Below are 26,365 nucleotides of genomic sequence, written 5' to 3' on the forward strand. Positions count from 1 at the left end.
TTACTCCATTTATAAAGAGTGAAGTCGCGGTAGTCTGTTGAGAAGGCCCTCATATGCCAACCCTGAAAATCTGTTAAACCACACTGTAATGCTGTTTGATACAGTGAACTATTCAATAACTATCAGTTAGTTTTAGGTGTGTGGTTGAGATTAAATTCGCTTTCAGCTCTTTCGATACAACAGATGGGAAGGCCACTGTGTTGCTGATTGGCTGGTTGGTAATAAAACTCTGGAGATAAACTGTGACCCCACCACAAATCAGGAAACAAAAGCCTCAAACCCAAAGATTCACACTTGTCCAGCCTTCGGAAACCACAGCCCTGTTGATGTTGTATGTTACACTTAAATCAGTGATGCAGATAACAGGTGTTTCCATCATCCCACCTCCTTTAATAGTCCTTTAATTCATAAGGTGAATAATACTAGCAAAACTCTCCTGCTCGTCTCTCTCTGTTTCACTAAGTAGGTGGGTATATCTGACAGTTCTGTTACAGTTAATAATAACATTATTAACACCTTTTTAACAATTACATTCATATCTTAATCACTGTTTCGTTTTTTCTACTTTCTACTGCAACAAACAGAGGTAAGGCAATGATAAACAATAATAACAATATTGTCTGCTGCACTTACTTCATGATCTACGTAGATGGCCATATCTGACTGAGGTATGGTAATACTTAATAACAACATAAGTCTATTTATCACCTCTTCAATAAGTCATAATTATTCTTTATTTATTTATTTTAACATAGCCTACTGTAGATAGCTAGACTTCGGACTGATTGTTGGCACATAAATAAATAGATAAATATGGATATGTGAAAAGAGGATCCTGATGTTTTTACTGACAGGAAATAGCGAAAGTTTGAAGTATGAAACAGGTTATTTTTTATAAAACTTCCCTACTGCAGCTTTAAATGAAAATTGGAGGGAAAAAGTATCTAAACCCACAAAACAATGTTTTTAATGAAGGGTTTGTGATTAGTGCAAATGCGGAAGTACGCAGCAGCAAAACCCTCTCGGTTTCCTCGTACGTGCCGGTGCGTGTTGTCGTCACCAGGCCGTCATGTGTTCGCCTCTGTCTCCCTCTTAGTCCGGACAGACTCACAACCTCAGACATGGTTCCGTGAACCGACACATGGCAGCTAGCAGCCATGAACCAAAAAAAACAACTCACCAAAAACTGACGGTGCCTGAGTAGCAGCCTTATTTCGTTTCTTTCGAGATTATTCCAACTCCTGCAATACCCACAGCTAGCAGCCGGCTGCCGGTCACTGTCAGGGGGAGAGGCGCTCTGAAACCCCCTTCGGTTTTTTTTCTCCGATATTTCGCTTTTTTCCAGTCACTTTTAAGTTTCCGCCTCCTCTAACCGACGCTCAACATGGGTGTTCAAGGTTTCCAAGAGTACATTGAAAAGCACTGCCCCAGCGCTGTGGTGCCGGTGGAGCTCCAGAAGCTGGCCCGGGGGAGTATGGTTGGTGGTGGCCGGCTGAGACCCCCTCAGACTCCGTTGAGACTGCTGGTGGACGCCGAGAACTGCCTCCACCGGCTCTACGGAGGCTTCTACACCGACTGGGTCAGCGGGGGCCAGTGGAACCACATGCTGGGCTACCTGGCCGCCCTCTCCAAGGCCTGCTTCAACGGCAACATTGAGCTCCTGGTGTGCTTCAATGGCGCCCTGGAGAAAGGCCGTCTTCACGAGTGGGTCAAGCGGCAGGTGAACGAGAGGCAGACCGCCCAGCAGATCATCAGCCACGTCCAGAACAAGGGCACCCCGCCGCCCAAAGTCTGGTTCCTGCCTCCCGTGTGCATGGCCCACTGCATCCGACTGGCGCTCCTCAGGTTTCGCGTCGGGGTGAGTGAAAGCTCGGCCTGGCAGTGCCTGTTGAGCAGAGCCACTGTGGACCAGACATTAGCAGGCTCTGTGGTTAGCCTGCTAGCTGCCCACCATGTCAGCATCACTGCCAACTTCAACCCATGATAAAAGCTGCTCCCACAGCCGGCCAACTTAATCAGTGTGCCTCTAGCAGTGTTAGCAGAGCCTGCTTTATAATACCTAACTCATTCTGTTTCAGTGGTATTACCTCAGACTGTGAGTGCATGTGATCCACATTGTAATGGGGTTTGATCATTAATAAAAGTCCAAGCAGAGCACTCACTGAACTGTCCCAGTCTTAGACATTAAATTAAATTAAACTATGAATCATTAAAGTCCCTTCCAGTCAGAAATCAGTGTTTCTCCTTGTTCCTACAGTGTGCTGTTTGAATGCTGTCTGTGCAGAGTTTGACTCTAGAAGGATGTTTTCACATTCATCTGCTGAAAGTGGAAAGTTTCTCTGAGCTCATTGAACATCAGATTTTAAGGGGCGGGGCCTACCAGCATGATTTGTGACATCACAAATAGTTAGGGAGTCAGTCCTGGTCCAGTATCAACTTGTACAGTGTGATGTAGAAACTTGAAGCCACCAGTGCACATCCACTGAGAATGGACTTTACAGTGAAGGAGGAGACATCTTGTGTCCAGCAGGGAAACTTTAGAAATCAACAACATTTGCATATTCAGAGATTCTGGAAGTTTTAATGAGGTAGAAGGAGGAGATTGATTTTAATCTGGAAATTGTACTTTTATTGCAGACTGTCTCAGCAGACTATTTTTCTATATGTCTTAATACATGTTTGGAGGGGATCTTTAAGTCATTTGTTTAACAAATTTGCCCCAAATTCACTGCTGTTTGCTGGGTTTCTATGATAGTAAATTGAGAATATTTGGGTTGGTTGGACAAAACAAGCCATCTTTCACTATTTTTGTACACTTATAGACCAGAATGATTAATTGAGACGTAAGTACTTAAATCCCTAAATATTACTAATTCAGGAAAAGTACAAAGTGCAGAAGTTCATGCACATTTTAGCTGAGTAAGTGTGCCTGAACAGTAAAGCTGCATCTCATGGGTATGGGTACAAACAGGTACAGCCCAGTTCACATTTAATGCAGTTTATTTGTCAATATCTCTTAAACTGTGTTTTTCTGGTGTCTTGTAGCATTCATGAAGTCAAGGCATGCAGGAAACTTGTTACCTTTTTATAAAAAGAAATAAATAAATGGTTCCATGCTGTGTGATGCATAGATTTTCAGTTTGGAATTGGATCAGGAATCGCTGGGATTTGATACCCTGAGTTGAGGTATCTGGAGAGTCGGATCGGTGCAAACCAGGTAAAAGTGCGAGTCAGGATCTGTCATTTAAATGAGAAGATATTATCATTGTGACAATGCAGTGATGTATTCTGTATATGGTCTGTATTCATATAAAAGAGCTGTTTTGAGATCAGGCTGTTTCGAAATGTACTCATTAATAACATTTAAAATATGTAACCAGTTATTTCTCTCTGTTTGGATATCCAATCAGCTGTGTAGGGCTTATTCACGAAGAGCAGCTCAAACAAACCTGCACCTGCTATGTAATCCTGTGTCTGTATCCTTTTCTCAAGTGCCTAATACGCCATGTCTGTGTAAGAGGTTTATTTTGAGGCTTTAGCATCTAAAGCCTGATCCTTGTCTTGGCCACTCCTCAGGTTGTCCAGAGCATCGAGGACCACCACCTGGAAGTGATAGCCTTGTGCAGGGAAAACGGCTTTCATGGCCTGGTGGCCTACGACTCGGACTACGCCCTGTGCAACATCCCGTACTACTTCAGCGCGCATGCCCTCAAACTGAGCCGCAACGGCAAAAGCCTCACCACCAGCCAGTACCTGATGCACGAAGTGGCACGGCAGCTTGATCTCAACCCAAATCGTTTTGTCATTTTTGCATCACTTTTAGGTTGGTGTCATACTGCGGGACAATGGCAGTGGGACTGATAGTTTAGGTGAGGCTGACTAACACAAGTATGCTGCTGTTGTGTGTTTTTAAAGGAAATCACATACTGCCTGATGAAGACTTGGCTGCCTTTCACTGGAGCTTACTTGGTCCAGAGCATCCATTAGCATCTTTGAAGGTAAAAACTGTATTGATCATTTCTGTATAATCCCATGAACTGCTAACCCAGTGTGGATATTGTTAGTGAAGGACAGTCTGAGTGGAACTGTGGTTCAGCACACACTGCTCTTGAATATTCAGGTGACTGCATTGCTCCTGCAGTGGGCCTGAATGAATGAATTTCTCAGATAACCATCATTATCAGTAAGTACAAAAGCATCTTTAAAGAACACTCAAAGATCTGTTTACTCGTGATTCACTTTGACAGCAAATTTTCATTTAGTTTCAGTCATCGTCTTTTGTCTATTTCACTTCCGACCACTCAGACACTTTTACACTACATGTCACATTCACCAATTCACACACTGATGGCAGAGGCTGCCATGCAAGTTGCCAACTGCTCATCAGAAACTAGGGCTGCATCATTATGGCTTAAGGTTTTTATGCACTTGCGCCGTTATTGTGTATTGACACCTTGTTAATACTACAGGTCCCAGAATACTGGAGGAAGTATTGTCGTTTTGATAAACTAATCAGACAGTAATTGGCCTTTTTCCATACTTTTTTGAGCGACTGTGATCATATTTTAGGCTGCACACAGCATGAGTCTGTGAACAGCGACAGTGAGTATGTTTGGTAACCTGGCAGCGAGGTTGGCGGTGTGCACTGTGTCGCCTGCAGCTCTTCCTCTAGCAGCTCACTGTGGCTGCTCCTTCTTATGTCATTACTCCCTGACAGAGTAATACACAACAACAATAGCAGCCAAGCTAACTGACACTTTGCACTTCCTGTGACTAGCTTTCTTCAAAATAAAAGTCAACTCTTGTTTTGGCAGTTAAATGCTTTTAATGTGAAGCTGCATCAATAGGAAATGTTCTCTATTTGTTAGCAGTAACTTAATGCTGGTTTTTTTTCTGGGAATAAAAGTATCCAGGCTGCAGCTGCAGGGTGTGTGTGCAACGACAGGACAGCTCCCCAAAAGTGAAATCAGAATGTCTGAATCACCCGTGGTGGCTGTCTGTTTAGGAAGCGCTTGATTAGATATGAGTTTTCTGTGATCTGAGCACGTATTTTAAATGACGATATCGTAGACGATAACGTTCACTTAACTGAGGGAAGCCAAAATTGAGATTGCGATTAATATTGGATAAATTGTGCAGCCCTATCAGAAACAGAAAAGAATTAATTCACAGACCTTCATACACCGATTGCACAGCATTTGGAGCAGTTTGGGGTTCGGTATCTTGCCCAAAGACACTTCCAACCTTCTGATTAGGTGACAACCAACCCTACCTCCTGAGTAGGGGTGGGCGATATGGGCAAAAAATAATATCTCAATATTTTTGGGGATTTTGGCGATAACGAGTTAGGGCTTGTGTCCACCAAATGCGTTTCTAGCATTTTCCGAGCGCCCCCAGCGGTGTTAAAAGTTGAACAGATTTAAACCTTGAAGCACTCTGAGCGCTGCGCTAAAAAAATGTTTCCGCTGACATCTTTTTACCACTGAAGGCGCTTAGCGCTCCGAACGCTGAAGCTCATAGGATTTGTATCGGCACTAAATCATCTGAAGTACCGGTAGCTTCAGGGACTGGAGGTGCTTGCATTTTCTCTCTACCATCACAACGTGCTGCTAAACTGTTGCAAGGAGGATGCTAGCGAGAGGTCACGTTATCACGTCATGTGATCACGTCAGCCCACTAGTCGTGTGACTGAATCCTGCCATGCTGTAGAGAGTGTTGCCGCACCCAGTGGATGTGAGGAGTTTCTGCGTGCTTTTCAATATTTTTGGCGAAGTAATTTAAATACTGGATAATGGAAATTTGCACATCTTCAAAACAACAATGACAATATTATCGCAAACGATACATATCGCCCACCCCTACTCCTGAGCCACAGCTCTTTCCACCAACAGGGAACCAGCTTCATTCAAGCACCTAGTTTTGAACCGTTTTGACCAAAAATAAATTGGAGAAGTTGGTTCTGGCACCAAAAAATACAACCAAAGGAACCAAAGTGTGCGTGTCATATTCTACAGGTTATTGTGCGTAGTGCAGCGCCGTCTGTTGATGATGCATCTGATTACAACAATTCCATTCAAAACTGGTGGAAACGTAGGCTGGTTTGCTTGATAGCTCCAAGGTTCCAAGAATAAACAGGAAAAAACGGTAAGGTTAAGGTTGTCTAGGCATGGACAAGTAATAACTTTAATCTTTAAATTCACTTTAATGTACGTTTTAGGTTTTCTTTGCTGATTCCTACTCTTTCATTGAACACTCAGTCTAGAAGTCGACATGCTTGCTCATGCATATTTCAGTGAAAGGAATGTCCTTGCTCATAAACCTATCGGTAGCTTTAGTGCGGTTTTAAAGCAGAATTGCAAACATCACCGCTTGTTGGTGATAATTGATGGCTAAAAATCATCTGACAAAAGTTGTAGTTGGACGACAAATCGATCTGGAAATGTTCATGCATCTTCCTGGAAAAGGAGACTGAATTTTAGTGCTGCTGTGTTGCCAAAGTTTTAAGTAAGGAGAGCACCAAGCAAGGCATAGTGATGTGGCCAAATTTCCATTCATGGCCAGTGAAGTACAGCTTGCAGAAACTGGATATTCATAGATTGGTGAATGGTTGAGTCAAACAGTTGCATGGCAGCAGTGGCAGACAGTTTTAGGACACCATGTGTAAATGGTTCAGCTGTTGTTTTTTTAAATGACTAGCTGTGATTAAACAGAAAGCCTTCTGGTTCACATGTGCACCACCATACTGTCACATTACATTCCACTGACGAATGACACTCACGGGACACACTACTCGCATGTCTTAACTGGTTTCCACTGGTTTCCCTTAAAGGTACAGTATTAATATCATGTTCTAGCTATACAGTCATTAACTTGCTCTAGTACTAGAGCAAGTAGAGTCTAGTCTAGAGTACTCTAGAGACTACAGTGACCACAAAAAAACGTGAAAGGCTCTGTCCAGAGCCAGTGTTGAACATGACGGTTCAACATGGTGGACTCCGTAGAAGAGGAGCTGCTCCCTCCCTAGATAAAAACAGTTCATTCTAAGCTAACAAAAACACAATGATTCTTATATTCAGTTGATTATACTCTAATGAAAACACATCTATGAATATTATATTCCATTTCTCACAATAGATCCTCCTAAATGTTACACACTGGACCTTTAAAAAAGAAAAATGTGCAACAAAATTGGATAAAGATAAACAAATGCATATTGTTGTTACATGAAAATCTCGATTTGTTGATTCCAACCTGATACTTAAAAATCCCAGCAAAGAAAAAATAATTTGTATCACATGTATGCTGCAAAACTGCACTATACATTCATATTTGATGAAATCATAAAGTTGTGCTCTGCTCTGTACAAATGGTCTCGTCCTGCAGCTGCTGTCACTTGAGCAATAGTTTACTTATTAATCTCTCAGTGGGTAAGGCCTGAGGCAATACATTTATGGCTGTTTATTCTCTGTCCATAAGTCAACCACACCTGCTAAGTGTAGCTTTGGATACACACTGGTCAGGATACTCAGTAATAACTGGAAAGGAATTGGAGAGCTATAGAGAAAAAGAAATGCAGTTCATTTGAAATTGTGGCTCACTGGCAGAAATATGGCCAGAACACTCAAAGACATAGTTCCAGTATCTCAAACACATCTTCAACATTTATCAACAATCATACTGCATACTGTATTGTACTGCAAAATCCCTGTTATATTCTTTAGCAGACCACTACAGAGCTGCATCATGCTGTATTCACTAAACCATGCCCACTTTTCAGTGATCCAATCAGATCTTAACAATTAGGATTTAAATCCTGTCTTAGATATATGTCACATTACTGAAGATAAAGACACACTAACTGTACTTTCACTCTAACTTTAAAGTAGCTCTGTGAAGTTCTCTTGGAAACAAAAAACTCAGTGTAATGCAATGCAAAGTTATTTTAACTCAAAAAATGATTTAAACTAAACAAAATTAATTTAGTCAGTTCAAACTATTTTTGAGTTGAATTCATTTATCTGGTTTTACACTGCACCAAAACGGAGTTGTGAAGTGGGAGAGGGTATTTTGGGTGCATTATTTATGTTTACATAAACAATGATGTGTGACTCACAGCTCACAGCGCCATTACTGCTCTTGGATGGAAATTCTCCCAGTGGAATCATCAGTACAAAAGATTAACAGCTGCATTAAGAAATGTCTACTTTGATAAAAAAGTAAAAGGTATGTAAACATTTTAGGGGAGATGTTCACTGTGACTAAAGATCATTGTGCTTAGGAATCTGCAGCTTAAACTCAATTTTTGAATAATTCTGTAACCACTGCAACGACTTTCGTTCTCAACTGCAATTGCTTCTGACTCACCTCCTCTCTGTGGCAATGAAGACCGATTGTTCATGGGTATTGTAGTATTTTGACCCCGCCAAATTGCCTATTCAGAGGCTGCGGATTGAGGCAGCCCTGTGTATTATTTATGATGTATCAGTTTGTGTGATTTACCAAACTCTAAGCAAAATGCAGCATTTTAAACAGCAACAGGATGGTGCTGTACACACTGACCACTGGAGAGCTTCATTTGAAATAGATGTTTTTCATAGCAGCCATTAAACAGTAGGGTAAACACAGGTGTGTAATGACTCTAATTAAGGTTCTGTTCTGTGTAGTGTAACAGAGCCTTTGCAATGGAACCTTGATTAGTATCATTGGTGACCGCTGTGTGTACCCTTATATTTCATGTCAAAATGGCTGCTGTAAAAAAAGGTCTATTGTTCCCTCAAACCTAGTTCCCCAAAAAGTAGTTGACCTGTTGTGAACTCTGTTGCGTTATCGTTCCTCAGGTGCGTGCCCACCAGCTTGTGCTCCCACCCTGTGATGTTGTAATCAAGGCTGTGGCCGACTACGTCCGCAACATCCTAGACATCACCGACCTGGAGGCCATCGCTAAGGACATCTTCAAGCATTCACAGGTATGAAAAGTTGAGCTGCACTTGCTGTAAAAACTGCACATCCATTGTTGTCTGCTGGAGAAGCGATGGATACAATGCAGATTCTTTTTGAATGAATCTGTAACAGTGATTGTGTAGCAGAGGTTTTCAGGTATTTTCAGGTGACCCATTTCTTCTAAAAGTGCCAAAAACAGTGTTTTTGTATGAAAGCTATTGTATATTTTGTCTATTTTTAAGTTCTGTTGCGAAACATTTCCATAAATGATAAAGAATTTAAAGGGGACCTGTTTGCCTGTCCTTAGTTTATGTCACATACGGTTACATTGTTGGATGTTTATATTAAACCAGGCCGTAGTGTAAACGTATGTAAAAGTAATCCCTGTGAGCAAAATGTGGGCCTAGCAGAGATTTCTTTACATGGTCATCTGCTCAGGAGTCAGGACTAAAACCTTTTCAAGTTGAAAAGGAAAGTTAGCTCAAGGCACGCTCCCAGCAGCCCAAACCTTCTGTAATACTAGCCACAGCTAGTGAGCGGCTAAAGTAGCTAACAGCTACCTACAAGTAGCTATGGCTATATTGCCATCCTAAAACTCCATAAATCACTGAAAGTTAAAGCAGAGCAGCTGGAACACAGAGGGGAGACCAGAAAAAAATCCTCCATTAAAATATGATCCTGTTTTACCAAAATCAGTTGTAAAAGTTGAGTGCTTTTGTACAGTAATCAGTGAGACCTGGTCCTGTTCCTGCAGCGTTTATTTGTAGTCTGATGAACTGTAAATTCATCAAATTCAATGCCCCGTACCGCTGTTCTCCAAGTTACTTACGCTGTCATTATGTTGAAAGCGCACCGGGAGAGGACAGCGGTGTTAACCAGCGCTCAGTGCTGCCCCTCGGCAGGCTTCCGCGAAGTTGACCAATCAGAAAAAAATGAAGGGCCAGTAAAAGATACATAAAGATGTTTTTGAAGAGCGAATTGTGCAAAGCTACTCCAATGGAGCCTCAGACTAAGAATACAGAGCTGGAAATGATCATAATCGGTCCCCTTTAATGAATGTATTGTATGGATAATGGTGCAGCAATAAAACATCTGTGACCGACTCCACTGGAGTCTAGATCCTGAAAATAAGATTCCATTTGGAGCATCAGAGGGGCTGTAGAGGAGCTGTATTGCTAAAATGTAGTTAATAGATAAGATTCAGATTCATTCTTTATTGTCCTCAGTGGAGGTTCACAGTCTGTACAAAGAGCACCTTCAGCATGAGTTCTACACACAAACTACACATAGTACACATATACAGACAATATACACATATCTACACATGTAACACAGGAGTGACATCGTTAACTTGTCTGTGAGTTTAACGCTCTTATAGCGCAGGGTACAAAACCTTTTGTAGAGCAGCTGTCTGTATCTACGGCCAGATGGGAGAAGGGTGAAGCATGAGTTGAGAGGGTGGCTGGGATTGTGTACTATGGTCTACGAGCAGTGGCAGTATTAATGAGGGCTGGCTAATGTTATAAACAGTTGGTCTAGACCTGCTCTATTTGAAAAGTGTCCTGAGATAACTTCTGTTATGAATTGGCGCTATACAAATAAAATTGAATTGAATTGGTAGGTTGGGAGTGGGAAGACCTATTATTTTGAAGTGCTAGTGATTTGATGGTGAATGGACTCACAGAAGACGTAGACGAGAGGACAAACAAAGACGTGACTTGACAGACGCGCACCGGTATCTCGACGTGGAGTGTACAGACTGTGTTGTCGCAGCAGAGCATGCGCCAATGAGCAAGATCAACAGGTTGCACATTTAAGATTTAGCTGCTATAACGTGGTTAGAAAGCAACCTGACCTTTGTTTATTCACAGACCTTTCTAGAGAATGGGATTAAAGAATTCCCTTTATAAGTGAATTAGGAGAGAGTTATGACCTTAATTTTCGAGCTTTTTAAATTCACATTCAGAAACAACCTTTGACAACAAACATTTTGTACAAACCACTGAGCTGGACTAACTCAAATATTGGATTTAACAAGGAGAGTAAACCTCATCTCATCTGAATGAGCTGTTAAAAGTAGAACTCAGAATATAGTTATAAACACAGCACTGCAGGATCATTTTACACATAAGAAAAAGAAAAAAGATCAAATAATACAAGGTTTAATTAAAATGTTTTTAAATAAATAAAAACCAAGTAAAGTCTGTGTGGGAAACTGTGATATAACTTTTCTGTAGAATAGAATAAATGTGTCATCTTACTGGCCTTTGTAAAAACCACCAAAACTATTTAGAACAAATATCAGAGCACCCTTAGAAACATGCATCGCAACAATGAGTCATAGATGTGCCGCTCTGATGGGGGAAAACCGATAACATGGCTTGATCACCACTTCCCGTTAGTTTGCGGCTTGTATTTTACCCACCTAAAATATCAATAGATTAGATTCTCCATTGTACCTAAAAATAGCTGCAAAAACACATCCCGTATTTACAGTTATTGTGTTATTGTGCACAGGAACCGAAGGAATGGTGGCTGAAAAGTAAATTACCATCACACATAAAGCGAGCAGGGAAAGGTTGTGTACTGGCATATAACAGCTCATTTTGTTGGGCTTTGGGAAGCAGCAAAAATAATTGAAGTCTTTGTCTAGAATGTAAAGCAATGGCTCCACCTTCACTCTTTAACTGAAGAGGAGCTGCAAGGACAGAACAGAAAACAGCAGTTCTGTCCAAAGGTTGTTAACTGGCATGTTTTTCTTCTGTGTATTAATAATCTCATTTAATGTTCTTCTTTCAGTCGTGCACTGATGACAAAGTCATCCGCTTCAAGAAGGCGGTGGAGTATTACTCAGTGGCCAGCAAACCCCCCCACTTCCCTCCACACTTAGGTGGGTTTCTGTCTAATCACACTGTACGGTCTCGCAGTCTGGGCTTGAATACTATTGGAGGTGTTCGTCCGCAGAGTAGCTGCAGGGTCTCACGTTTGCTCTTCATTGTCTGACCTGGCTGCTACGTGTGTTAGATAAATGTTAAACAAAGACAGATTGAGAACTATCAGATCCCTTCTTGTCCCATCTTCCTAAATGTGCATCAGGTGCTCCACTCTTTAGAAAGTGGACAGTGTTTTTTAGAGGGCTGTCAGACTACTGGCCATGCCCATACAAAACTCTACAGCATATATTCCATAGCTTTCTAACAGGGGACATTTTGACTGGTCAAACACAGGTGTTTTTCATTAAATTATGGCTGAATTCGGACTTGTTAACGTTAACACCTGTGCTTTTCCTTCTATGATGGACATTTCGCTCACAATCACACACTTTGGCCTGTCAAACTATTTAGAAAATTCTAAATCCAAAGGGCACTTTGTTAGGGTTGGCTGTGGTGGGGAAAAGTTTACAGATCCAAAATGAGAAGATGGGATAGAGGGAAATATAATTCAGCAATGATGCTGCAGGGCTACGTAAATGCAGAGTCCTCTGTTTGCCTTTTGTCGACTGATTAGTAACAAGAAATCTCGAACTAGGTTTGAGGTCATTTAAAAAAACTCAGTATTACAGTCTGTCCCCCCGAGAGCACTGACAAGTAGGGTTGCAATGCTATACCTATACCGTGGTATACTGTGGTATGAAAATGGACAATTACCATACTGTGTACATTTGCTTATCTACCATAGTGAATTGTACCTTATTAGTTTTATGAAAAATGTATAGGACCTACTATTTTGTTATTATAAAGCATTTGTTCAACCAAAAAACATCACAGTCACTGTGCAGCAGTATATGATGTAAACCATGTTTTCTGAGATGGTTATTGTACAATGAAAATCTCATACTGTTGCAACTCTACTGACAGGTTGGTTTTTACACTGTAAAATGTTTCGCTCATGTACATTATCTTGTAAAACAAAGGGATCCATTTCAAGATTTTTATGCTATTTGTTTATTCCAATCAGCCACAGAATTCCAGTATCAGTCAAGCAAATCTTGAACTATATTGAGTCTAAAATGTATAAGCAAGTATTCAAATTTTTTTTTCCTTTATAAACTAACCTCCATGTTTCAAAGATCCCAGATTCCCAGTAAAAAAAAAATACCACCATAACTTTGCTGTCCTCATTGATGACTCCCGCTCTGTGCAGCAGGTACAGTCTCCCCTGAGTCTTTATGCTGAAATCTTTTGTTTCTGTCTCACAGTCAGACCAAAACACATGGGAGTGCCTGCTGCAGTGCCATCTCCAAAAATGCTCAACATTCCACAGGTGCCGCTGCCTGTAAATCCTGAGGTGAGCCTGTGAAATCCACTGTACTCCACAGTGAAATACTGCTACTTCAGCTACATGAGAATGACGCGTTTGGTTTTTTCCTCAACGTCTTCAGGTTCAGCACTCGTGCCCGGAGCCTCTAGTGGAGCGCAGCCTGGCCCTGGACTCCGTGGAGAGAGGCCCCGTGGAGCAGAACAGCTTCAGCAACATTCCTCATGAAGGGAAGCACACACCGCTGTATGAGAGGTCCTCTCCCATCAACCCGGGCCAGGCCGGCAGCCCCAACCACACAGAGGCCGCTTTCTTCAACGCCTCCTCAACATCCTCCTCCTCGGAGAATGAAGAGAGCTCGGGCACAACTGCCAAGTGAGTTCAACACGACACTCACTCTCTGTCTGCTTTATTACGGCAGTTTCTCCCTATTTGTTGTTATCAACGTCCTTACCTGCAGAAGGCTGCGCAAGATAAACACAATCTCATATCCCCATCAAGCAACCTCAGTGGCTGGTACATGCAGCCGACATGGAAGTGCCAAAAACTGCACTTCCACTAAAAGCTACTTGAGGCTGGCTCCAGAACTGAGTCAATCTTCATCAGGCCCCATTTTAAAATGCTCAACTTTCCAGCAGACACACACATTTTTACAGCCTGGTACAAATTCCCTGTTCATGAAAACTATACGAGTGGTGAATTTGTTTATAGCTCACCCACTTAAATTATACTAAGACTTAAAGTTATGAATAATTAAGGGTGCGGCCGCTTTATTAAGTAACCAGGCTTTATTCAGCCTCAGCTCCACCCACACTCCATGTCTTTACCCATTTCTATATTAGCCGGGAGCCGGCAGAGTCAGGACTGCCAAAATGGCGTCGGCCAGAGCCGACCACATTGGGCTTCACAACGGCTCTTCAGAAACCTATGGGTGACATCACAGAAGCTATGTCCTTTTTTTCACAGGTTATCTGTCTAATGTACTACTGTCAGGATATAGTGAAAGTTTCAGCAAATACAAGAAAAAGATGTTATGTTGCATCAATTTTGCAATGGTTAAATATTTGGAGCACAAATTGCACGCAAATACCGTACGTTTTATGCAGCAGCACGGACAGTGAGCAGATGTTCAGCTCTGTTTCTCACATCTTGGATTAGAAGAGAAATGGACTGAGCTGCAACAAGGCAGAGATGATTATCTTTGCAGAAAGCTTTGTTTCCCTGGCACAAAAGGGCGATCAAATAACAAAGAGAAAGACACCGGCTATCAACCAAAATGTTATTTTAAACATCAGTATCGGTGCATCCATAATTAGGAGATATCACTTGTCACTTGTTTTCCAGAAAATAATTTTAGTCCTCTTATTTCCTGTCAGTATTGTGTCCAGACATTGTCCCCAAAAACTTTGACACTCTTGAAACATTAAAGCACTAGTACACTTGTGGAGTGGAGTTAATGGCAACTTCTAAGTGTCTTGAGCTTATGTTTGGTAAAATTGTTTTGTAGCACACAATGATTGTACTGCAGTGCTGTATCTAGTCTCTACTGGCAACAGTGATATTATTTATTTCTCAGTATGTGGTTTCTATTTTCCCAAAGAGGCTTGATTTTAGTCTGTCTCTCTAAACACACGTCGGACAGTTTCTTTTGTTTGTTTATTGTAACTCCGACATAAGTCCTTCGTTTGGTTGAATCAAGTCTCAACAACAGAAGTAGAGAGCACCTTGTACTATTGTACTAATGCTTCTGATCACAGTACATCTGACATTAAGTAGCTCCCAGGATGTGATGTGCCTGTGCCTTATGTGTCAATGCTAATGAAGAAACAAGCACTGCAGGTTTCTTTACTCCGTCACTAAGCTTTAAATCATATATATGCTGGTTTTTTTCAGTCATGTTAGTGACCATAAGGGAGGATGGGAGAAAAACGGACATACTCCACATTCTGCAAACACACCGGAGGGAGACCTGGAGGACCAAATAAAAGTAAGTCAAACATCAGAAACACATTAGACTTCATCAGACATCTCGCCAGGTAGCTAAAGCGAAGCCGCCGTGTCCCGTCCGTCTGCAGGCTGACCTCTGTGTGACCTTCACTGTGAGCCCGGGGTCGCAGGCTGGAGGTCTCCACAGCCTGAATGCCCAGATCCCCTCTCTGCTCTCCATGCCCACCAGGAACCACATGGACATCACCATCCCACCTCTCCCCGCCGTGGCCCCCGAGGTCCTGCGGGTGGCCGAGCACAGGCACAAGAAGGGCCTTATGTACCCTTACATCTACCACGCTCTCACTAAGGTCAGAGGGACGGACTCAGATAGACTGATGGCTTTTATTTTGTAATTACAGCCAGTGTTACATTACAAGAAGTAATTCTAGGCACCCATTCTAGGCACTGTACGTGTGTGTCTGAAGCATATATAAAGTGTTTGTTAAATTCTGAATTGCAGGGAGAGATTAAGCTATCAGTCACCATTGAAGATGAAGCAAACAAAGACCTGCCTTCAGCAGTGCAGCTGTTTCGGCCGATCCGTCAATATGTTTACGGAGTGCTCTTCAGTCTGGCTGAGGCCAGGAAGAAGGCTGAGAGACTTGCCATGAGGAAGAACTGCCTCCCTGAATGTGAGTCCTGTGCTTAGAAAGCTCCTTTATGTCACGGTGTGATTTCCCCTGCTGTGGTTTTTATCAAGTGTCTCAGAGGAAGAAGTTAGTTCCAACTGGCCAAAGATTCTCAGTGATGCATTTTAGTGTTCTATCAGTGTAGGAAATTAGTCATCAGAGGTGACCTGTTAAGCCTTGGTCACACTACCAGACTTTCAAAGTACTGCTGTTAGAAACTGATTAAAATAAGCTGATAATTGGCCTAAACAGCCATTGTCAGTTATTTACCATTTATCAAACTAAATAACTAACAGCAGCCAGTGTCAGACATTATCATATATAACAGTTACCTAGTGTATTTGTAGTGGTAACAAAAGGTTAAAAATTATAACATACAATGTAATATAATGTACACACACGTTACTCTGGAACCACAAGCTAAAGGTTGTTATTTGTTGTCAGTCTTCTTGTCAATTTGCCATCAATATAATCCATAAAAGGAAAGGAAAATGAACACAAAGAATTTTCTAGCAGTCTAAATATGTCTAAGTATGTTCTGCTAAACATCTGACTTTTTCTTCAGTTCAGACACATTCTTGCTGAGAGAGAGTTTTTCTCTGCCTGTCCTCTCACTGTCTACTCTGGCACACACACACACACACACACACACACACACACACACACACACACACACACACACACACACACACACACACACACACACCAGATTTCCAACACTGATTCTGTCACATCAAAAACTTCTGCTGTCGGGAAACTCGACTCTGATCACTGGTCCAGCTCTTCAGATGTTGTCATTCATTTCTCCACCATTCAGTGGGAAGCTGTATAAAAAGAACTTGCATTTATACAAATCATGTGGTTGTTTGTTCATTCATTCAGTAATATTATGGATGGCAGAAATATATTTGCATTGTCACGTCACTGAGTGCAAATCATTTCCCCCACCTGTAAGGGGAGCGGTGTTGGACAATACATGTAAGATGCAGCACTAATTACGGTTTGATCACCGGGCACATCTGCGTTGATCGGCGCTGATTGCAACCGTTGTAGACCGTGCTTGTTATTCCACCAGCTCTTGCTGTGGTCCGCTTAAAATATGCACCTAGTCTTATTTTTTAGACAGAAACTGTGTCAAGCTGCATTGAGGAGATCAAGCAGACTCCTGATCGTAAAAACAGACAATGAAACAAACAAAACAATTTAGCTACATAACTACTTAAGGCAGCAATAAGGAACTTTCATTCTTTGTTGATTCTGGCCGCCCCTGTGGACTAAAGTGGTAGTGTTTGTACCTTGTTCTGCCTTGTTTCATTGAGTTTGAGGGTAATCCAACCCAGAGGGGAGCATCAAGAATAACTATATAGAAAAAGCCAATAGAACAAGTCAATAAAATAGGGCAGGTAAAACGCACCGCATCTGAAACCCTCCTGGTGGGGTATGAGGCTGTGCGGAGGACAGAACAAAACAGCGTAGCAGACACAACATCATAGAGCCGTGCCCGTGGGAATTATAGAACAATGTGACTGGATAGGGCTGACTAAGATATGTCCCACCAAGATATGGCAGCTTAGTCAGATCACCATTTAAAGTTGCATAATACATCTATTGTTTTAAGCCACAAAAGTAGCATCAGGGAATACTTTATTGTAGCTGAATGGAAATGGATTACTGGTAAATATTATGAGATTCAGATATTTATTCATTTGGAAATAACTAAGGATATTTTTTTTATTTATTAATTTGCTGATTCATTTCTCAATTAATTCACTTGCAGTGATTCATTTGGAGTTTATTTTTCGCAAGCGGAATTCTCATATCTCCATGCATACATGACATCACCTATTAATGATCACATGTACATTGTTGCTGTGGTTGATAAATGCATGCACAGTGATGTTCGTTGTACGTGCAGCGCTCGCTAACTTTATAGAGAATTAATACGATTACTTTTCTGTAAAATAAAATAAATTCTACTTGATTCAAACTGTTAGTTGTGACTTGGACTGTGGCCACATTAATGTTACGATTAGAGGAAAACTGTAGTAAACTGTAGTCAATTAGCCCAAAACTGCAGCTTATATGACCGTTTGTAAGCAAGTGCTGTCCTGTCTTGTCAAAAAATATTCCTGGGAAGGTCCTGGAAAATTATTTGTTAAAAAGGGTGGAACCCTGATCATGTTCTTCCATTAATGCAGCTGAGTGCAGCAAAACAGCAGCATGTCACTCTCTATGGGTAATTCTTTCCCTTGCTGAAAGTAAATGTAGGACGTCTCATAACCAACTCAAGTCCCCCTCCTATCTGAGGTAAAAGTCCTTGGTTAACTTTGAAGGCAGTTTCTAGGAGAGATCCTGTGATGCTTGATCAATACAAACCCTGATCTCTTTCAAATGTTGTTCCCCAGATACACATGTAATGGTCAAAGAGTGGGCCGCCTACAAAGGCAAGTCCCCCCACACTCCAGAGCTGGTGGAGGCTCTGCCCTTCAGGGAGTGGACCTGTCCCAACCTGAAGAAGCTGTGGTTGGGGAAGGCTGTGGAGGACAAGAACCGCAGGATGAGAGCGTTCCTGGCCTGCATGCGCTCCGACACTCCGGCCATGCTGAACCCTGCCAATGTCCCCACGCCCCTCTTGGTGCTCTGCTGCGTGCTGCGGTGAGTGGACCGCCGCTATCCAGGACAGACTGTAGGCTTATACACAGATGAAGTCTGTAGATGTCACTGTGTTTGTGAGAAGTAAAGTCAATTGAGAGTGAGGGAGTGAGGATTTATTAAGACAGAGTTGATCAGGTGTTTGTAACACTGTTAACTTTCTGTGTTTTGCTTCAGGTTTATGTTACATTGGCCAGGATTAAGAATTTTGCGTCGTAACGAACTTGACGCTTTCCTAGCCCAAGCACTTTCTCCTAAACTTTATGAGCCTGACCAGCTGCAGGAACTGAAGGTGATTTTGTAGTGTTTGTTATATGAGGAGTGTCGGAGAAACGCACACAAGACATGAATGTCCTGGCCGTAATCTGCCATACTGTCCTATCACTTACTTGGTAACTACTCTGATTAGAGAATTGGCTGACTGCTGTTAGATTTCACATTTCCAGACACTCCTCATATTCTGCAGACAAAGCAACCTGCTCGACAAAACACAGTTTTGTGCGAGCATGTTGTTCCTGAAGCTGTAGCTTTGCACTGAAAGATGTATCTTTGTAGAGCTCTGAGTGACGCAAAGGGGTTCTCGTGTCATGTGTGGATGGTTTATCAACCAAGCTGTAAAACCGCTGGAGCTCTGTTCTCATTCGGCCTTTTGTTAACGTAAACCATCCACACGAGCTGTGTGCTTTGGTCCTTGTGGTCTGTCTGTGTGTAGCTCTGTCTGCTCTCCGCTGTGCCAGAACATCTAGGTTGCGTCTGCTGGCTTTTTGTGTTGGCTGGATTAGGTTGTGTACCGCTGTATTTTGGCAGGCGGGGGTGAATGGGCTGCTTACGCTTGCTCCGTGCTTTGCTTTTCACTTCATTAATCTGAATGCTCAGTGGGGCTATTAAAGGAATATTATATATAATAATATCATTTTTTCTTTCCATGTGGACATTTTATAAGTCTGAATGTTTCTGGTCTACAGATCGACAACCTGGACCCTCGAGGAGTCCAGCTGGCCGCTCTGTTCATGAGCGGAGTGGACATGGCTCTGTTTGCCAACGACGCGTGCGGACAGCCTATACCCTGGGAGCACTGCTGTCCCTGGATGTACTTTGACGGGAAGCTGCTGCAGAGTAAACTTATCAGGGCCAACAGGGAGAAGGCCCAGCTCATTGACCTCTGTGATGGTCAGGTAGCTTCATCCACACCCACCCACCCACCCACACGTCAGCAAAACATGTTCCGACTTTACAAGTTCTGAATGGTCAGACGCTCAAAGGTGGCACAAAAAGCCAGGAAGACCCACACCACCTACATTTTGAAGATGGTTAAAAGAGAAAAGTAATATATCACATGTATGGTCACATCTTAAAGAACCAGTGTGTAGGATTTAGTGGCATCTAGTGGTGAAGTTTTAGATTGTAACAAACTGAACACCTGTGGTGTCTTTATTTGACGACCTGGGAATGAGAGCAAGCTGTGCAGTGTGTAGAAGAATCTACCGTGGCTGCGAAATTTGCGGAAAACGTTAAAGACTGCTATTTGTCCATTCTGAGCTACTGTAGAAACATGGAGGTTTCAACATGGCGGACTTCATGGAAGGCAACCTGTAGATAAAAACGGCTCATTCTAAGGTAAAAAAAACCCCCAAAACACAACAATTCTCATATTCAGGTGATTATACACTAATGAAAACATACCCATGAATATTATATTCTATTTCTGACAACAGATCCTCCTGAATGTTACACACTGGACCTTTTCATTTATCTTACTAGCCCACTAACAATTGATTTTAAATTACTAAAGCTAGTTAACTACCATTTTGCTAACATTAGCTTTCAGATGTAACTAGCTAGCCAATGATTGCTGTTGTCTAATTAGCTAGCATTTTGCTAACATTAGCTAGCTAACTTAAGATGTGACTGTATGTCACTTTTGTCTTTTAACCATCTTCAGCCTATCTGTGCCTAGCAAGTATATAATTAGTTTAGTAAAGGAGAAAGTTTACAGAGGTTCTGACTGACGCTTGCTCAATTGTTACTGGACTACAGAGCAAAAAGGGGCGGGATTTAGGATGGGTCAATTCTGTCTCCTTTGCTTTGCCTTTTTTTTTTTTCATTTGGTCCATTTCCTGTTTTCTCTCTTAACTTTCGGGTTGCTACAGCTGGCTGCATCCCTGTCCTGAACAGTTTACACACTGTGCTATACATTTCTACATGCTATAAATACTTCCTGGATTGTCCTTTTTTGGCATTTTTGCCTTTAATCAGTAGTTGATCACAGACAGGAAACAAGGGGAAAGAGAGAGCGACATACATTCCTGCAGGTTGTTTAAATTCTTTGTCTGATGGATAGTTGGTGGCGGCAGCGTGCCAATAAAAATGTGCCAGCAAAAGGTTAGAGGAAGACCGTTGTTGATGATATAAATAATCCAAATTAATATTTTAAAAAATCAGCTTTGCAAATGTTGTATGAAGAAGGAAATTCATTCAACACACCTTTGTAAGGCCACACAGTGTATAGAGCAACACTGAATGTAAACGCAACTGAGTTTGTTTATAAGAAAGCTCCACACGGCACCTTTAAACATGGGTTTGACCCTCATTCCAAGACTCTTTCTGCTGTGCAGTTGGATCTTTGTTGATCACCTGTTGTCACAGAGCTCATGCGTCATCTTTACAACAGAACTTATCTTTGAAATGTCAACAAGTAGAAGCATCACAAAGTAAATGATGTTTGATACCATAATGATTTGATCAAACAACTCTACATTTCCTTGTCCTTCAGAGCCTCTCCCACAGTACAAACACTGCAGGGAGCTAATGTTCCTTATAGCAAACTTGATTTAGAATGACATTTTCTTCCATGTCTGTAAGTAGAAATACATGTGATGCTCTGTATTTAAAGTTTCTCAAAACATCAAATAACTCTCCAATGGTTCAGATGTTTCCAGTCCAGACAGCAGGACATTTAGACATAAAAAGAAAATCGCCTCATGTTGTAGGTAGCACATACTGTAAAGGTATTTGAGGAATCTCATAGCCTTAAATTGGCCCTTTCTAAGGAACCTTTTGATTCTGTTACAAAGACTTGCTGTGCAGTGCCTCCAACAACCAGAACAGAAACACTACAGAGCAGCCTCACCAAATTCAACCCAAAAACAAACCAAACACTGGCACAAAGTCAATTTCCTTTAATTGTTAATGAGAAATAAAACTGTCATTGTGGAATGCTGTACCTCCTCCTGAACTAAACAGTTCACACATTTTGTTTTGTATCCAGTTCTGCTTGAAATTCACACTGCACACAAATCTCCTTTCTCTTAATGACTGACTTTTCTTTCTCTCTTTTCTTTGAATTTTGTGGAAGTTTTATTGTGAAAAACGTTTCACCTGTGATAGTCCTGCACTGTCACCTGAGTCACCACTAATTAGACAGATGACTGTCAGTCATATGTTTTTGGGAATCAATATTAAATGGAATAACAATAATTGTTCTACTCACAATAAAACTAAAAGTGTGAGTGGTATTCAGGACTAATGTTACCACGGCCAATTGTGCAGCTATTCTGTCTCAGATTAATTCCTGCACTAAAAAAAGGGCAAATAAAATACTCTTCTGAAGTCAAACTTCAGGTTGATCCTCATTTTTTTTTTTTAAACAATTATAACTGGTTATTGGTGTGGACACCAACATTTTTGTCAAAACAAGAAGCAAGAACACTGGCACAGTCTCTTCAGGCAACGAGAAGTTCATATCTGCTCATTGACATACTCTCTGGGTTAATGTTGATTGTAGAAATAATACAGATCAAGTCTGAAAATCACAGATTTCAATCACAATTAAAGCTGCAAGCAGTGTTGGGCGGGACCTCGCACTCCACGCAACTCGGGGCGTGCTGCGGCCGCGCCACGTGCCGTCGTAACACGTGCGGACCACAACATGAAAATCTCACGTAAATGAGCTCAAAATCACCACGCAGCGCTTACTTCCTGTTGCCAGTAGGTGCCGCTATCACTATGTCTGAATATTGTCATGTAGTCCTTTCAGGGCGGGACTCTTATCAAACATGTGAAGTTTCATTGAGATTGGACTGAACACGTACGCTGAAGTTATGAGGACGTGTTCAGGGCGAGACTGTTAGAGAATATATGAAGTTTATTGGAGATTGGACATTGCACACTGAAGTTATGAGTACTGTTTTATGGCGAATCGGCTGGATTTCACTGGCTGTATTGAGTACAGTCACAAAAAACTTTTCATCTAGTTTGTATGACCACAGAATTCAAAATGGCCAACTTTGACGGCACGCCACAGACACGCCCTTAAACGTACAGTCTCAAACATGGACCCCGGAACGCATCTGAACAAGGGGGGGCCATAATTTCAAGTCACGCGGAGGGGGTGGGGGGCATATGCATTGAAACAGACAATATTACTGATGTATTAAATAACGTTGCGGAGCACTTTTTTTTATTCCGACACCACACAGTCACATCTACAGTACACGTATGATGAACACGCACACATGCTTGCTCAGATAAACCCCTCTGATCCCATTCTAACATTCACACACAACAGGCAAAGCCTATTTACACATAAACCCACAGATGAAACTATAGCATACAACAAAGTACATCCAGTCCAGTCCACAACCATAACCAAAACTCATCTTGCTGCCTTGAATCTAAATCAACATCATAGTCATTATCATCACAAGTCAACACTCATATCAGACTGATGTGCAGAGCTGCACACGCGCGACACACACACACACACACACACACACACACACACACACACACACACACGTCGTCGGAGTCCGTGGTGGAGATGGACGCTCACACATGACGTAGTTGATAAACAATGCACACTAATTTCAAATCAAAATGCAGCAGTCAGTGGGAGTTTTTTTATCGGCAGCAGTTGGTGAGAGTGAGTGAAGGTGTGTGGTGACTAGTATTGTTTGGCTCGTAAAAACACAGATACAACTTGGGCTTTTATTCATATAAAATAGTTTGTCAGAGTACAAAAGTTACCCGGGCTGTGGCCCCCCTGGCCCCCCCGGTTCCGCGGTCTATGGTCTCAAATAGCACATCTTTTAATCAGCACCATTTTTTGACCAATTTTGAAGTAGATCCGATAAATTCCCTAGGAGGAGTTCGTTCAAATACAAGGCGAAAAATTCACCGAAAATGACCACGGAATTCAAAATGGCCAACTTTGACGGCACGCCACGGACACGCCCTTCAACGTACATGCACAAATAGGACAACTTTTAATCAGTACCAATTTTAAAGTAAGTCAATTTTAACAAGTTTGTTTTAACGCGAAAAGTGAATGAAAATCAAAATGGCTGACTTCCTGTGGGGTTTGGAGCATGGGTCCAAGAGGCTTTTCTGTAGGTCTCGGCACGTGCCAACTGAGTGTCATACATATCGGGCTGCTTTTTAAAAATCCTGTAGGGGGCGCTACAAACACGACAAACATGATTTTTGGTATATGAGCTACAGGCACCACTCTACACGTGCCCTGTGAATTTCATATTCATAACTATTATGGTCTCCGCAGAGTGATTTACCCTGCAACCAGAGCGCCACCTAGTGGCAGATTGTTGACACATTTATTAGTGGGCCTCAGGGAGCCATGGGCAAGCATCCAACCAAGTTTCATTTTAATCACACGTGCCAATGCTGAGATATAAGCTTCTTCATTTTAAAGAGCGCCACCTTGTGGCGATGGCCTGAAATTGTGCACGATGCCTAAGGAAGACATGGGGAACTATGGACCCAAGCTTGGTGTCAATCAGACATACCAATGTGGAGAAATGGTCCACTTCTTTTTGACGAAAAATTTACAAGAAGTGCTAATTTTATAAACTTATTTTTTGAAAATTCTAAATTCTTAAAATTACTTTTTTGCCAGGGTGGTCCCCAGATGCTATCATACAAAGCGTGTAGGAGGAACACGAAAAAGTAGTTTAAGGACATTTCGCACTCTAATGAAAAAATATTCTAGGCGGAAGTGGGCGTGTTCTATATGGGAAGATTCAGCTCTATTCACCCAACGCGTGGTTATAAGGTTTTTGAATGTGCGACAAACTATGCAGAAGTTATTAGCCTAAACGCACGTTTTATGATAGTAGCGCCACCTAGTGGCCAACCCAAAAGCAACGCAAAGAATATCCAATTTTTCACCAGGCCTGACCACTTTGCCTAATAAAATTGAGTTTTCGTATATGTTCAGGGGGGCAAAAATGCAGTCGAAGGGGCAGAAAAATAATTAAAGCTGCAAGCAGCGTTGGGCGGGACCTCGCACTCCGCGCAACTCGGGCGCCACGCTACGTCACCCCATGCCCAAGCCTTCATCACTGGAAGCTGAGGGAGACCACTCTACATTGTCACACGTTTCAGACACCGTGCAAAAGACTTGCACTTTCATAGTGAGATTCTTCACTGCGAAACTTGTAAATTCAGCATCACGCCACAGACACGCCGTTTGACGCACAGTAAATTTTTGATTAACTTATGATCACCAACATTTCTAGATTGCAGTGATCGAATATGAAGTCAATATGATAAAATCTGTAGGAGTTAGTTAAAATAGAAGTCCTGAAATGCCGAAAATGGCATCACAGTGGCCGACTTTGACGGCAGGCCCCGGACACACCCTTCAACGTAGTCACATAAAGCATGGCGTTCATTCAGCAACATTTTTTAACTGTACTGACCAAATTAGACGTCGAGCCGATTAAAACCTGTAGGAGGAGTTATTTAAAATAGAACCCTGAAATGCCAGAAATGGCATCACAGTGGCCGCCTTTGACAGCACGCCACGGACACGCCCTTCAACATACAGCCACAAATACCTCGGCGTTCAGTCAGCACCATGTTTTGACTGTACTGACCAAATCTGAAGCAGATCCGATAAAACCTGTAGTTGTAGAAGTTAATTGAAATAGAACCCTGAAATGCCAAAAATTACATCACAATTTGACATTCGATTCAAAATGGCCAACTTTGACGGCACGCCACAGACACTCCCTTTAACATACAGTTGCAATTAGCACGGCGTTCATTCAGCAACATTTTTTAACTTTACTGACCAAATTTGCAGTCGAGCCAATAAAACCTGTAGGAGGAGTTAATTAAAATAGAAGCCCTGAAATGCCAAAAATAGCATCACAGTTTGAATTCGATTCAAAATGGCCAACTTTGACGGCACGCCACAGACAAACCCTTCAACGTACAGTCACAAACAGCACTGCTTTCATTCAGCAACATTTTTTGACTGTACTGACCAATTTTGAAGCAGATCTGATAAATTCCCTAGGAGGAGTTCCTTCAAATACAAGCCCAAGAGTGTAAATGACCACAAAATGGCCGCCAAGAGTGAAAATTTAAATGAAAATAGCCGACTGCCTGTGGGTTTTGGGGCATGGGTCCAAGAGGCTTTTTTGTACGTCTCGGCACGTTACACATGCCTACCAAGTTTCATACATATCGGTGAAACGTGGCGCCAAGGCTGCTTTTTTTTTTATCCTGTAGGGGGCGCTACAAATACAACACACATGATTTTTGTTAAGTGAGCTACAGGCACCAGTCTACACGTGTCCTGTTAATTTCATATTCATAACTATTACGTTCTCCGCACAGCTAATTATCTTCCACCAGAGCGCCACCCGGTGGCGGATTGTTGACACCTTTTTTAGGGAGCTTCAGGGAGCCATGGGCAATCATCGTACCAACTTTCGTTTTAATCACAGTTGCCGATGCGAAGATATAAACTTCTTCATTTTAAAGAGTGCCACCTTGTGGCGATGGCCTGAAATTGTGCACGATGCCTAAAGAAGATATAAGGAACTATTGACCCAAGGTTGGTATCAATCAGACATACCAATACGGAGAAATAC

General features: G+C 42.0%; 1 protein-coding gene across 2 annotated transcripts in view; it reads left to right on the forward strand.

The window, feature by feature from the left end:
• The first annotated feature begins 891 nt into the window (after nt 1-891).
• Nucleotides 892-26,365, forward strand: part of LOC127371824 (constitutive coactivator of PPAR-gamma-like protein 1 homolog) — a 31,467-nt gene continuing 5,993 nt past the window's right edge. The window contains exons 1-13 of one of the 2 annotated variants that reach the window (XM_051414979.1): nt 892-1,858; nt 3,577-3,823; nt 3,916-3,998; nt 8,838-8,966; nt 11,740-11,830; nt 13,139-13,227; nt 13,322-13,572; nt 15,091-15,184; nt 15,273-15,494; nt 15,647-15,818; nt 18,221-18,470; nt 18,645-18,759; nt 19,433-19,642. In XM_051414979.1, coding sequence (XP_051270939.1) covers nt 1,385-1,858; nt 3,577-3,823; nt 3,916-3,998; nt 8,838-8,966; nt 11,740-11,830; nt 13,139-13,227; nt 13,322-13,572; nt 15,091-15,184; nt 15,273-15,494; nt 15,647-15,818; nt 18,221-18,470; nt 18,645-18,759; nt 19,433-19,642 — 2,427 coding nt within the window. In that variant the 5' untranslated portion in view covers nt 892-1,384. The remainder of the gene's footprint in view (nt 1,859-3,576; nt 3,824-3,915; nt 3,999-8,837; nt 8,967-11,739; nt 11,831-13,138; nt 13,228-13,321; nt 13,573-15,090; nt 15,185-15,272; nt 15,495-15,646; nt 15,819-18,220; nt 18,471-18,644; nt 18,760-19,432; nt 19,643-26,365) is intronic. The other variant, XM_051414978.1, reaches the window with a different exon arrangement.

Source organism: Dicentrarchus labrax, unplaced genomic scaffold (genome assembly GCF_905237075.1).
Source record: "Dicentrarchus labrax unplaced genomic scaffold, dlabrax2021, whole genome shotgun sequence".
NCBI lineage: Eukaryota > Metazoa > Chordata > Actinopteri > Moronidae > Dicentrarchus > Dicentrarchus labrax.